Raw genomic sequence first — 15,284 nt, 5'->3', positions numbered from 1 at the left:
TTATTTATTTGAGAGAAAGAGCGAGAGAGAGGAGAAGCAGGGGCAGAGAGAGGGAGACAGAGGATCCAAAGCAGGTTCTACCCTCACAGCAGGGATGCGGGGCTCCAGCTCATGAAATGAACCGTGAGATCAGGACCTGAGCTGAAATCGGTAGTCGGCTGCTTAACCATCTGAGCCACCAGGTGCCCCGAAAATACTATTTTTTTAAACTCTTTCCATAAAGAGAAGCAGAGGACTTCAGGAAGATTTCTTTGAAAATTTCATGGTTATATTTTTCAATTTTATATAAGCCGTTTTGGAAAATAGAAAAAGCATTTCTAAATACATTTCATAGGCTAGCTTAACATTGACAAGGATAAAATTGATATTAAAGACAGAGATAGTTTAATACTACATTGAATAAGCTTGATTTCACATTTCTGCCTCTTTATAACTATATAAAATATTATGGATTTTAAAAATACAATTGATACATAAAGCAAATCTACAATACAAATGAGTAGCACAATAAGGTTAGTTAACAAATCCAGCAGTTCATATAATTATCATTTTATTGTTGTGGTGGGGGTGAGAACATTTCACTCTCTGTGATTTAAATATTTAATAATAAAATCTTAAAACAAACTTGACTAAATGCTAAGCTTTGTTAATTATGATTGGTGCATATTACTTTACACAAGTATGTAAAAACTAATTTGGGCCAACACATTTCTCAGCCCTTGATTGACTATGTAGAAAATAAACAATTTTGGGGGGTGCCTGGGTGGCTCAGTCGGTTGAGCATCCGACTTCAGCTCGGGTCATGATCTCGCAGCTGGCGAGCTCGAGCCCTGTGTCGGGCTCTGTGCTGACAGCTCGGAGCTTGGAGCCTGCCTCTGATTCCGTGTCTCCCCCCTTCTCTGCCTCTCCCCCGATCATGCTCTGTCTCTCTCTGTCTCAAAAATAAAGATAAGCATTAAAAAAAATTAAGAAAATGATTTTTTTCATGACATTTTATCGTAATTTTCCATGAAAATGCTGTTCAATCCATGGCTTCATGCCTGTCACAAAACACACAAATGGCAAGTGCACTTAGAATGAAAACCAAAATTATAATGGGTGCACAAAGGTCCACACCTCTGGATTTAGCCTCTGCTTCTCTCTCCTCCCCTTCTTAAGCTCCTTGTCTTCTTCATCATTCTGCTCTTATCAAAATGGATTTTTTTTTCGTAACTTTTTTCAGTTTGTGTATAGTAGATACACAATGTTACGTTCGCTTCAGGTATGGAAGCAGCCTAAATGTCCACCAATAGACAGATGGATAAGGAAGACATGGTAGATATATATGGACATATACGATGGAATATCACACAGCCCTTAAAAAGGATGAGATTGTGCCATTTGTTGACAACATGGAAGGATCTGGAGAATATTCTGGTAAGTGAAATAAGTCAGGCTGAGAAAGACAAATACTATTGGATTTCACTCATATGTGGAATCTAAAACAGACGAATGAATGAACAAATAAAACGCAGAACCAGACCTATCAATACAAAGTGGCTTCCTTTAGAGTCACAGACTCTTCCAACTGCTGCTCACTTGCACATTATTATTCCATTTGCCAAGAGTTCTTTCATCCTACTGGTTTGCCGAGAAACATCTTGGTCGCTCCACGGGTTTCACACTGAAATGCCATTTTTGCCTCGAAGCCTAGAAAGTCCGCTTCAATCTCAATTCTTCATTTTCTGTATTTTGCAGCAGTCAGCGCAGTACTAGGGGGAGTAAGTAATTCAATTTCTACCAAAATGTGCTGTATTAAAATAGTAGTGCCATTTTGAAATTTTGAGGGTGTATCTGTTGACCTTTCAACCCTTATTTTGAAAATGTTTCAATATAGTAAATTTCACGAACCCTCATATACCCTTCACCCAGTTTAGATTTATTTGATTTTCAAAATTTCTAAAAGCCTTCTTAGTGTAAATTTTTGTGTACATTTAATAAACTCGTAGTTTGAAATTTAGTTCAACCCTGGGTTTCATCAACAGTTTATTAAATGTAAAAATGAATCTGTTCGTTACCCAAAATTTTGCAAAAATTAAACAAAACATTCTTATGGAAGATAAGTTTTTTAACTATTGGCCTTTATTCCCCTGCAAGGTTATTTTTGTGTCAGGTCATAGATGGAAAAATAATACAATAATTATTGGTGGAATTTTCTGCTGGAAGTTTTTTCCACAGCACATTTGGCAAAAGGCTTCTGTGTGTTTGAATCTTTTATATTTTATACATCATCAGCTTTTACACAATCCTCTGCATGCAGATGTATGTGTTTGGAGTTAAACAGTTTTCTGTATAAGCTTTAAAATTTGATCCATAAACTGCACAGGTTCCATTCTGCATGTCAACCATGGTTAGTCTAGATTAGAGAGAAAGACAAATTATATTCATGACTTACTTTATGAATACATAAATATAAAAAATGCAATAAAATTTATTTAAAAATAAGTATTAAAGTAATATCATTTCAGAATGTTTTAGGACCATGCTTGGTATCTCTTAGTTAAAAGATATGCAGAATACAGCCAACTCGATTATAAAAAGTAGTTTCATTCTAGTATAGGTCACTATTTTGTCTACATTGGAAATTTGTCATTTTAGGGAGTCTAGGCTCTCTTGGTATATGTACCTGAGCGAAATGAAAGGTTTTTGAAAAAGTTTTGTGTTTATATTTATTTTAAAAAGTTTTGTTTTTATTTTAAAAGAGAGACAGTGGGGAGGGGCAGAGAGCAGGGAAGACAGAGAATCCCAGGCAGGCTCCATGCTGTCAGCACGAAGCCTAATGCAGGACTGGATCGCGCCAAAACATGAGATCATGACTTGAGTTGAGATCAAGAGTCTAGCACTTAACTGAATGAGCCACCCAGGAGCCCTGAAATGAAAGTTTTTAAATGTTTTTTTAAACAAATAAATTAGAAATGAAGTTAGAATTCAATGAGGTCAGCAGATATCATGTTTTATGCAAAAATAAACAATCTTCTTTAGATATGTGCAACTTTACCTGGTAAGGAAATAAAAATAAATTGTAAAATTCTTATATATTATATGTGTATATACATACATATATAATATTATTTAATATATAATATACATATGTATTAAATACACACATATGTGTGTATGTTTAGGTGTATATAAATATATATATGTGTTTATAACATAAACTTAAACATATATATATGTGCATGTGTGTGTGTGTAGGCATTCCATCTAGAGACAGTTCTATCTGTGTATCTATTTTGCCTTGGAATCTGGTGATTGTTTTCTGCTAGGAACAGGTGAGAAATAGAAGGCTGAGCAAAGAGTGATGATGAATTGATGTGAATCAGAACAATAAAAAAAAAGAAAGACTGTGGTCTGATAGTACGTATTTAAAAGGACAAGAGGAGATGGGGAGCGGGTGTCTCAGCCAGTTAAGTGACGGACTTTGGCTCAGGTCATGATCTCAAGGTTCATAGGTTGGAGCCCCACATCGGGCTCTGTGCTGACAGCTCAGAGCCTGGAGCCTGCTTCAGATTCTATGACTCCCTGTCTCTCTAGCCCTCCCCAGGCTCACATTCTGTCTTTCTCTTTCAAAAACAAACATTAAAATTTTTTGAAAAAAATAAAAAAAGGACAAGAGAAGAAACTCAGCCTTTATAGAAACCACTACCTACTATAAGAGAAAAAACAATTAAGAAATTTTTAGTAACTGCTCTTAGTTGGTCTCAATCTATGCACATTAGACTTTCACTTTTAAATCGGACTTTGTTTTTCTATTCCTTTCAGCTTCTGTGTCTGTTTTCCCATACCATTCCCATAGCATGTCCACCACAGCATAACTCTGGATTTTACTTGTTTAAAACCATATCTCTGACTGAAGTGTGAAAGTCTTGATGGAGTTCTGTACTATTCATCCCTGTAGTTATCTCTGTATGGTTTCTGGAAATTGAGTAATGCTCAACAAATACTTATCACATTCACAAAACGAAACTTAATATGCTAGTTGTTTTGCTTTGGCTTCCAAAACAAACATTTGCACTTGCAGAGTGATAAATGTTGAGATAAGGTGATACAAAATTTTATTAGTATTTCCAGAGAATAATTTTTTTTTTTTGCCAAAAATGAAATCCAGCCATACAGAAATGAGATCACCCCAGATCAATTCTAAGGTAAACTGGGACATCTAAATTCTAAATATATAATGAATAGTCCCTGACAATGAATATAAGGGGACATTTGAAAGAAAAAGATGACAGTAAGAGGTCATTCATTGATCACTGCCAACTAAGCATTAAAGAAGCAAAGTAAATGTCAAAATCAGTGAGAAGAGATTCTTTAAAGTCATTTAATGATAATTCTGGCTGTAGTGTAAGAAAGGGATTTATTTGACTCTCTACCACAATTACTCGTTTTATAGCGTAAGTGAATTATTATATATTCTAAGATTCTGTTCCTTACCCACAAAATTAGGTTAAAAATGATCTCTGTTAGATGCTTTTTAAGAGTCTTCAATGAGAAGATACATATAAAGTGCTTAAAACTGTCTGACAGAAAGAACCGAATTAACCTGACATTAGCAAGGATGTTGTTGTGATGTTTTTGTTACTTACTCCAGAATTAGAGGTTCAAATAAGTAAAGTATACTTGAAGTAACGAATTAAAAACTTTTAGAGTCCAAAGAACTTCTGTTTCCTCTGTGATATCACGAGACTTAAGGGTAGCAGACCTGACAAACCACTTCGGTTTTATTTCTGAGATTTGTGCTAACATGGTGAAATTACTAAGCCAGGTATCCTAAGTGATAGAAGTGACCTTTTAAGCGAGCTACCCTTGCATTCATCCAAAAGAATAAGCCTGTATTCATAAACTCTGTGAGCGCTAGGATGTTGTCACGTGGTCCTGCTATGCCCAGTTGAGCTGTATAATCAAGGGGTTAAAAAAGCAGGCTATAGAAACGGAATACATAGGATACTGGAGAGTCCACAAAGAGCCAGACGGCTGGAGTTCACAGGACATAGGACTTGAGATGAGAGAGGTGAACAAATAAAGAGATCTGAGGATATGCAGAAGATCTCACTTGCGTATTTAAGAGTATTGATTAATGCATGTGTGTAAGAAAACTTTCCTAGTGCTTGCACAGGGTCTAAAATCATGCCCGTCTTCACCAGCCATATTGCAAAACTTCAAATTTCAAAAGGCTTTGGGTAGATTACTTAAAAGTGTCTTTGCTTGGTAGTGGGGCATAATTCATTGTAGACTGAGCATTCTAGTAATGCTTAAAAGCAAGGCCAAACCAGATCAAGCTGTTTCCAAGTAACTTATTTGTGTCCTGGGAAAAAAAAAAGAGCTCATGAATAATTTTAGAGACAAAAAATATGTAGCACTAAACAAGGGTGAAATTCACAGTGTATGAAATTTAATAGAAAAGTAACTGTAAGCGAAGGCACAAAATAATGTGACCATAAGGAGGAGAAAAATCCATCCATTAAAACTGACCCAGAACGAACACAGATGTTAGAATGAACAGACAAGGATATTGTGATAGGTTTTTGGTTTTTTGGTTTTGGTTTTTTTTAATGCTTATTCATTTTTGAAAGACAGAGAGAGACGGAGCACGAGCAGGGGAGGGGCAGAGAAAGAGGGAGGCACGGAATCTGAAGTAAGTTCCAGGCTCTGAGCTGACAGCAGGGAGCCCAATGCGAGGCTTGAACTACAAACAGTGAGATCATGACCTGAGCTGACGTTGGACGATCAACCGACTGAGCCTCGCGGGCGCCCCAGATATCATGACAGTTTTGATGACTGAATTCCATATATTCAAAAAAGTTAAAGAAATACATGGAAGATTCATGAAATAGCAGCCAAATCAAACTTCCGAAATGAAAAGGTCAGTGTCTGAGATGAACTATACACTTGAAAGGGTAGTGAAAATTAGATATTGCAGGAAAAAAGATTTAAAAAATTGAATTCAGGACAATAGAGAATATCCACAATGAAACACAAAGAAAACAAGTGAAAAGAACACCAGTTCATCACAATTCTAACTTGCTTAATGGATCTGTAATTGTCCTGTGTCTGGGGAAGAGAAAAGAGAAATGAAGAAGGGGAAACACTTGAAGAAATAATGGTAGTTAAATTTTCTAATTGTGCTTGAAAATTATAAACTCACAGATCCGAGAGCCTCAACAAAACGCGAGCACAAGAAATATGAAAAAACTAACCCAGGGCATATTATGGACAAATTCCTTAAATCCTGTTATAAAGAAAAATCATTAAAGCAGTCAGAAGGAGGGAAAATGATGTATTATGGGCTGACTAAATGGATTAAAAACAAGATACAGCAATATGCTGCCTATAAGAGACGTACTTTAGCTTTGAGGGCACACATAGGCCAAAAGTGAACAGATGGAGAGTCATATTCCATGCAAATGATAACCAAAACAGAGCAGGTGGGGCTATAGTTATGGCAGTCAAAATAGACTTTAAGTCAAAATCAGTCACACAAGACAAAGGAGGTCACTATGTTGTAGCAAAGGGGTCAATTAATCAAGGGGATAAAACAAGTTTAAATAACGGACTGTAACAAGTGTCGCCCATAATGCAGAGCAACTGGAACTCTCACACCCTGCTAGTGGGAGGGTAAAATGGCACAGTCATTTTGGGTAGTAGTTTGGCAGTTTCTTAAAAGGTCAAAGACATACCTATTATCCAACCATTCCACTCCTAGATATTTATGTAAGAAAAAAGAAAGCCTATGGTCATACAAAGACTTGTACACAAATATTCATAGCAAGTGGCTTTATTGTTCATGGTCAACAACTGGAAGTTACCCAAATATCCATCAGCAGGCGAAAGGATAGACAAATTGAACTACACCCATAAATAAGATATCTCTCAAGAATAAAAAGAAATTAGTTCTTAATACATGCTTTAAGGTGGCTGGATCTCAAAATAATTATCCCGAGTGAAAAAGCCAGACATAACAGCAGTGCCTCCATTGATACTAAGTTCTATAAATTGCAGACTAATCTATAGTGACAGAAAGCAGACTAGTTGCCTGGGGACGGAAAGAGGTAGGTAGAAAGGGGGAGAAAGGAGGCGCGTCTGGGTGGCTCAGTCAGTTAAGCGTCCGACTCTTGATTTGGGCTTAGGTCATGATGTCATGGTTCGTGAGATGGAGCGCCAGTCTGAGCTCTCCACTGACAGCACAGAGCCTGCTTCGGATTCTCTCCCTCCTTCTTTCTCTGCCTCTGCTCTGTTTACGTGTGTGCTCTCTCTCTCTTACACACAATAAATAAATAAACATTAAAAAAAAGAAAGGAGTAGGAAGGAAAGATTACAAGGGTGCAAAGGAAAGTTTGGCAGGTGATAAATGTTGATTATCTTGATGTTATTAACGGTTTTGTGGATGTATACTTTTCTCAGAATTTATCAAATTGCACATTTCAAATATATGCAGTTTCTTGAATGTAATTGTATCTCAACAATTCAGGTAAAACCTGAAAGAATGAATATATGTGATACTTAACCTCTCTGCTTTAGTCTCCTTATCTGTAAACAGGGTGTAGTATTAGACTTACCTTGCACTGCACTTGGCACATTGCAATTAATGTTACTCATTGTTGTGGTATTGGCTGCTCGGCTCCACAATATCCTAAATTTAGGCCCCCAGGGCTTTCTGCTGAAACTATTAGAATATGGGAACATCCTGGGATTGTGTGAAGTAACGTGATCATTGAAAGACCACAGGGCTAGTTTAGGGACAAACCCCCGAAGAGACACCTATTGGTATAAACTTACTGGTCGGGTAAGAGAATGCTGCCATCTTCCCATTGCCATGATCCATTTGGAGGAGTTTGTATTAGTCCCATCCAATGATAAGACTTCACCAATTTTAGGAAATCCTGGTTGAAACCACAAATAGAACCAGTGCTAAGAATTTTAGTTAATTCAAGGCCATAATCATGTAATCATTTTTTCCTCACACTCAGGGAAATGGATTCTGTCCTCTAGCCTAATTCTGACTTAAACAACACCATACCTAATACCTACAAAATGCTTTCTTATTTTTAATGCAGAAAGACTTAGGATAGACATATCTGGGTTAGTGCCCCTCTTATGTTTCAGGTAATAGTCCAGTGATTAGGAGTAAATAGAGGAAGGGAAATTAAAATAAATACTCAACCTGGTGTTCTCTGCTGTATATCTTCAAGAGACTGGAATTTTGAGACACACAAGAGGCTTGGCTTTGGTACCAGCTTTTGCTTTCATTAAAAAATTGGTAGCAGGTATTTCTATAACATATCCAGTTTTTAGGACATGGGCCACAATAACTTTCTAGAAAGGGGGAATATATTATTAATTCTGTACAGGTCTGAGCATTATAGCAGATTCTGCCTAGACAAATTAAATACCTTTTATTCCAACTCTAACATTTCAGATGAGCCAATCTGATCATCTCCAATGACATGGCCCCACACATTTGTATATATACACAGATGCCAAAGACTAAGTATTTTCTGCTTTTTAGGAGCACTCCTTCATTATTAAAAGATGAACAAATAAAATAAAAATGTTGGAACGCTACGGATTACGGACAAGAATTCATCATTTTCTTATACACGCTCTTGTTAACACTGTGGGATACATGCCTATACCCAATTATACAGAGATACATGTAATTTGTGCTTCAAAATATTAGAAGACTTTCACTTACCTTGTAAAGGAAGTGGAGCTTCTTGGTGGAATAATGCTATTAAAATAATCATTGAGAGGATTAAGAGGTACAAACTTCCAGTTGTAAAATAAGTATGTTATAAAGATGACAAGTAGAGCACAGGGAGGATAGTCAATAATATTGTAATGACCTTGTATAGTGACAGATGGAGATTATGCTCTCCGCAGTGGGCATTGAGTAATGTATACAAGTGTGGAATCATTACCTTGTACACCTAAAACCTTGTATGTGAGACATATTTCAATAACAAAAAACCATAATTAGTAAAAGGGTTTGTGTTGTTAGTAACTTACAGTTCTAGCAAAAGTAGTTGACAAATTTCTAGACGGATAGCAAAAATATAAGGACACGTCCAATATTATTAGTTTTTGTTGCTGTGCATCTGAATGCTAATCAAAGTAATGCATTGCAACCATTAGGTCAAGAACGCTCTATGTAGGCCAATGCGCACATGAAAAGATGCTCAACCTCAGTCCTCATTAGGGAAATACAAATCAAAACCACACTGAGATACCACCTCACACTGGTCAGGGTAGCTAAAATGAACAAATCAGGAGACTATAGATGCTGGTGAGGACGTGGAGAAACGGGAACCCTCTTGCACTGTTGGTGGGAATGCAAACTGGTGCAGCCACTCTGGAAAATAGTGTGGAGGTTCCTCAAAAAATTAAAAATAGATCTACCCTATGACCCAGCAATAGCACTGCTAGGAGTTTACCCAAGGGAGACAGGAGTACTGACGCATAGGGGCACTTGTACCCCAATGTTTATAGCAGCACTTTCAACAATAGCCAAATTATGGAAAGAGCCTAAGTGTCCATCAACTGATGAATGGATAAAGAAATTGTGGTTTATATATACAATGGAATACTACTTGGCAATGAGAAAGAATGAAATCTGGCCTTTTGTAGCAACGTGGATGGAACTGGAGAGTGTTACGCTAAGTGAAATAAGCCATACAGAGAAAGACAGATACCATATGTTTTCACTCTTATGTGGATCCTGAGAAACTTAACAGAAGACCATGGGGGAGGCGAAGGAAAAAAAGAGAGAGAGAGAGAGAGAGAGAGAGAGAGACAAACCATAAGAGACTCTTAAAAACTGAGAATAAATTGAGGGTTGATGGGGGGGTGGGAGGGAAGGGAAAGTGGGTGATGGGCATTGAGGAGGGCACCTGTTGGGATGAGCACTGGGTGTTGTATGGAAACCAATTTGACAATAAATTTTCATATTAAAAAAAAAAGAATGCTCCATCTACTTCTCTACTGTCACTTACAATGTATGATTATGGCACCGCATATCATTACCATAATAATGAAGTGGATCCCCAGAGCTATAGCAATGGAATGGACTAGGAAAAATGGAGATGCTGTAAGAAACAAAAGAAAACAAACAAGCAAACAAACAAACAAAAAAAGAGTGAGAAAGATGAGAAAATAAGGATTAAACATTTTTGGTATGCTCATGTTTAATATAAACATTAGATTTTTTTTTTAAATAGGAAGGGATCAGTACTTTTACCCTAATTATTTTTCCCAGAACAAGTAACATAGGTACTTTGCAAATGATTAAAAAAAGACAGACTATAGAAATGCATACATATTCCCTCCTGCTTCTCCACAAAAGTCCCCCAGTTTCCTCCTTAGTATAAATCATGGTTATAATTTTTGAACTTTTTCATGTAGATACAGACAGTTCCCTTCAATCCCTTTTTAAAAACACACCTTTAAGAAACTGCACAAAATATCCCGTGAGTTTTTTTCACTTAAGGAAATATCTTGGAGATTATTCCACGTCATGTCTTGTAAAGTTGTCAAATTTTTATACATAGCTTCTTGCATTGTCTTTCATTGGTATATGGACAAAAATCTCCTGACAGTCTTTAATTTTTTTCCCAATGTGTATTTAAATTGTTTCTTAGTTTTGCTATTAGATATCACAAGATGAATACATTTTTACATAATTGCACATCGTTTTGAGTTCTTCTCTGGGAGAAGTCCCCCATATGATTTCACTCATATGTGGAATTTAAGAAACAAAATAAATGAACATAGAGGGGAAAAAAGAAACACACCAAGAATCGGACTCTTAACTACAGAGAATAAACTGATAGTTACCAGAGGGGAGATGGGTGAGGACGGGCTAAATAGGTAATGGGGATTAAGGAACACACTTGTGATGAGCACTGAATATTACATGGAAGTGATGAATCCCTAAATTCCAAACCGGAAACTAATATTACACTCTATGTTAATTAACTGGAATTTAGATGAAAACTTGAAAAGAAACTCAAGAAACTACAGTCTCAATTGTCATTATTATGTTAATGATAATCTCATCATTTGCAGAGCATGAAAAAAATCCCAAACTGAACAGTTTCTGCTTAATTGTATTATATATTCCAATAGTATAGTAGAGTGAATTTCATTTCTGCTTTCCTCCTGAAGGTAAAATAAACTGAATGTTTGCCACTGATCTAATCATACGGATTCCACAATTCCCCTCAACATACCCAGAGCAGACAAATAGATGCGACGTGGAACTTACGGTTTTCTCTATATTTGCTTGTGTTTAATACACGCCTTCTCTTTGGTCTTGTGGAAATACCATTATATACCAGCTCAGAGTTGGAATTACGGACTGCGTCCATGGCTAGATGAAAACAATTCAGGCCAATAGGAGTCATAGCCTTTCTGCCACTTGGGTCACACATTTTCACAACTTCACTTGCCATTCTATTCATGTCCCTTTTCAATAACATCAAGCTACTTTTGTTTTATACTACTTCATGATTATGATTTTTGTACTTTTAAGATGATTAAAATTAGATTTATTCTATGGCAAAATCTCTCTAGCAAGATCTTCCGTTCTATTAAAATAAGTCAATTCTTAATGTGCAATGAAATCAAACATTATAATAATGACAGTGTAGGAGTGCCTGGGTGTCAGTTAAGTGTCCGACTCTTGGTTTTGGCTCAGATAATGATCTCACATTTCGTGAGGGGCACAGAGCTGGCCTGGGATTGTCTCTCGCTTTCTTCTCACCCTTCCCCACTCACTTGCACGTGCACTCTCTCTCTCTCTCTCTCCCTCTCTCTCAAAATAAATACATAAATTAAAAAAAATTAAAATAAAATAAAGACAGTGTATAATAAGAAAGACAGGGGCCTAAGGAGTTAGATATGTGTTTAACTCATGGAGCCACATTTGCTAAGTTAACAACAAAGAAAGAAAGAAAGAAAGAAAGAAAGAAAGGGAGGGAGGAAGGAAGGAAGGAAGAAGAAATGATAAGAAAAAAGAGAAAAGGAAAGAACAAAGGACATCAGTACAATTAGTTATGGATATTTTAAAAAGTGAAAGTAAGTAATATGCATTTAGTATCAATAATGTTCATCATGTAGTAAACACTTACTAAATGCCTAGTTTTTGTTTAAAGTGAAGGATATACAATGAATAAAATAATAAGGCATCACATTTTAAGATAAAGACACATAAAGAATCTTGTCCCTGAACAAAACAAGTAAAAAATCATTTTGCTCTCTTCCTGAGATAGCAGTCATTACCTTTTACAAATGGAATGTTAATACTAATTATCTTTTATACTTAAAATTATACTGAAGCATTTTTTGTACATACCATATGTAATTTAATTATCAAACATGTGAAGAGGGTAGGTATTATTTTGTGGATGAAGAAATTGAATGTTACAGGTGGCCAAAATCATATTGCTTATTTATTTATTTTTTAATTTTTTTTTAACGTTTATTTATTTTTGAGACAGAGAGAGACAGAGCATGAATGGGGGAGGGTCAGAGAGAGGGAGACACAGAATCTGAAACAGGCTCCGGGCTCTGAGCTGTCAGCACAGGGGCCCGATGCGGGGCTCAAACTCATGGACCGCGAGATCGTGACCTGAGCCGAAGTCGGCGCTCAACCGACTGAACCACCCAGGCGCCCCTCATGTTGCTTATTTAATATAATGCTAGAAATAGAAATCTACTAAGGTCAATATAGCGTGTTTTATATCTCTACTCGATAGAAAAAGGAAACTTAAGTGCGTAGAAGCTGTGGATTGCCCTCAGATCTCAAAGCTAGAGACTGGTGAAAGTCTGTGGAACATTCTTCCAGCTCTAAATCATTATGCTGTCACTATTTCAGGCTGCCTCAGATTGTGAAAGATTTTACTTTAGGTAGTTAATAAAAAAAAAAAAAAGGAGGAAAAATTTTTCAAGTTTTTGAAAACTTTATTTAAAATATAACATGAACATAATATGAAATGGACATAAGTGAATCAGAGTAATTTGCTTTCTTCTTTTTAGTGTTCATTTATTTATTTTGAGAGACAGAACATGAGGAGGGGAGAGGTAGAGAGAGAGAGGCAGAGACAGAATTCCAACCAGGCTCTGCACAGTCAACATAGAGACTGATGTGGGGTCGAATTCAAGAACTGTGAAATCATGACCTGAACCAAAACCAAGAGTCAGCCGCTTAACTGAATGAGCCACCCAGGCACCCCTGGAGTAATTTGCTTTCTTATGCCTTGTGTGCTTGTATCAAATTCTAGGTATCGTAGCAATTACAGAGGGGCACCTGGATGGCAAAGTCAGTCAAGCGACCCACTCCAGCTCAGGGCGTGGTCTTGCAGTTCATGAGGTCGAGCCTCACGTCCAGCTCTGTGCTGACAGCTCAGAGCCTGGAGCCTGCTTCAGATTCTGTGTCTCCTCTCTCTGCCCCTCCATTGTTCGTGCTCTCTCTCTTTCTTTCAAAAATAAACATTAAAAAATTATTAAAAAATTATATACAAGTCAGGGTGCCTGGGTGATTTAGTTGGTTAAGTCTCTGGCTCTTGACTTCAGCTCATGTCATGATCTCATGGTTTGTGGGTTTGAGGCCCATGTCAGGCTCTGCGCTGACAGTACAGAGTCTGCTTGGGATTCTCTCTCTCCATCTCTCTCTCTCTGTCCCTGGTATACTCTCTCTCTCTCTCATAATAAATAAATAAACAAAAAAAAATTATACACAAACCAAACTGCACATTTAAGTGGAAAGTACATACCCATGTTGTGACAAGCCCACCGATCTCGGACCAGATTCATTGTATAATTATGACTGTTTCTTTACGCCAGTGGTGATCAAAAAAACTTCGTTTTACAAAGGAATCCTGAATAAAATAAAATTGGGCATTTTTTCTTGTTTTCTTTCCTTAGGGTGAGATGACATATCTTCATTAGGAAAATGAGGATGTAACAGTATTTTTACCGTTCGTATAAAGGAAAAAAATGAAAATAAGAGTTCATACAAAGCCAGGTAAATAAACCAGGTAAAATTAATTTTTTAAACTTCTCTTGGTTACAAAATAATAAATAATTATTTCAAAAAAATAACAGGCGTTTTAATTCACCTACGTTAAGATACGTAATCAGAAATATTTTTTATCACTGATATCGAATGACAACACACATAATTTTCTATCTATAGTTATTTTATGTTGTTAATTCAACACGAATTCAACTTCTGTCCATATCATCACCACCACCATCATCATCACCTATAAGTTGTCATCACCATCATTAGCAAAAATAATCTCATATTTATATAGTAACATCTTATACTGTCTAGAAGAACCCTCAGGAAAAAAATGGCTATTTAATAATTATGTATCATGCGTACATTAAAAAAAGCCATTTCATATTTGATCACAGTAGTTGGAAGTAACAACTATGTTTTTCATTTTGCAAATAAAGCTGTGTATCACAGAAGGTTAAGTGCCCGGCACCAGCCCAGAAAACTCAGGTGTGAGAATTCAAGTTGAAATTCCATTCTTTAATCCCAAAAGTAGATTCATTCTTGGAGTTTTGTTTGATGATACCACTCCATCTTTACAGCAACACCATAACTTACTCTTCAGTAAGTTTATCCTCTCTACTCATCATCGAATACAGGAAAAAAGGGTATATACTTCAGAAGTAAGACGCATTCTCTACCCTCCACAATTCTATTCAAACAGTTAAAAAGCAGTTATAATTCCCTTATGGTGTAAATCATTTTGGAAACTTTCTTGATTTTGAAATCTCAAGAATTTCTCATTTCTCGACTAATAGTTGTCAGAAACACAAACACACACAAGAAACACACCTGATCCAAGAAGGAAGATCTTGATTCTTGTGGATAAAAGCCTCCTAGACAACTGAAAAATTGAGACATGTCCTGGGTTACCAATTTAGAATGAAAACTAGAGATGTCACCTTTGATCCCTGAGGGAGATATGACAGATGTTATTTTAATCTCACCTTGTGAAAAAACACAAAACAACCACAGTATTTCCGCCTTATCACAGCACAGAAAATTCTGCTAACAGATGAAATAAATGTGAGGTGTGAACACGATTTTATGACTTAAAATGATTAATCCAGTGACAAGAAGTTCCCCAGAGTTAAGAGAGTTATGATGGGATTACATAATCTCTTTCTGAATTAAAAGTGAAAAATTGTTCTAAAATATGGCTGTAAGTACTGTGTGAAAACAAATA

The 15,284-nt window shown here is 36.4% G+C and overlaps 1 protein-coding gene across 4 annotated transcripts; it reads right to left on the bottom strand.

The window, feature by feature from the left end:
* Window positions 1–976: 976 nt before the first annotated feature.
* Window positions 977–15,004, bottom strand: KLRK1 (killer cell lectin like receptor K1). Of its 4 annotated transcripts, XM_019436428.2 has the most exons (8): window positions 14,891–15,004; window positions 13,812–13,916; window positions 11,303–11,407; window positions 10,032–10,124; window positions 8,735–8,770; window positions 8,204–8,355; window positions 7,819–7,922; window positions 977–2,395 (listed from the first exon to the last, which is right to left on the bottom strand). In XM_019436428.2, the coding sequence occupies exons 2-8, from the start codon at window positions 13,849–13,851 to the stop codon at window positions 2,278–2,280; spliced, it is 648 nt and encodes a 215-aa protein (XP_019291973.1). In that variant the 5' UTR covers window positions 13,852–13,916; window positions 14,891–15,004; the 3' UTR covers window positions 977–2,277. The 4 variants fall into 4 exon arrangements, with proteins under 4 accessions (XP_019291973.1, XP_019291975.1, XP_053751246.1 ...); XM_019436430.2 differs by lacking the exon at window positions 10,032–10,124; XM_053895271.1 differs by lacking the exon at window positions 11,303–11,407.
* Window positions 15,005–15,284: the final 280 nt, after the last annotated feature.

This window comes from Panthera pardus, unplaced genomic scaffold (genome assembly GCF_024362965.1).
Source record: "Panthera pardus isolate Hobbes unplaced genomic scaffold, ASM2436296v1 HiC_scaffold_6, whole genome shotgun sequence".
Classification (NCBI taxonomy): domain Eukaryota; kingdom Metazoa; phylum Chordata; class Mammalia; order Carnivora; family Felidae; genus Panthera; species Panthera pardus.
The sequence above is the reverse complement of the archived record's forward strand: the minus strand, read 5'-3'. Positions and strand labels throughout refer to the sequence as shown.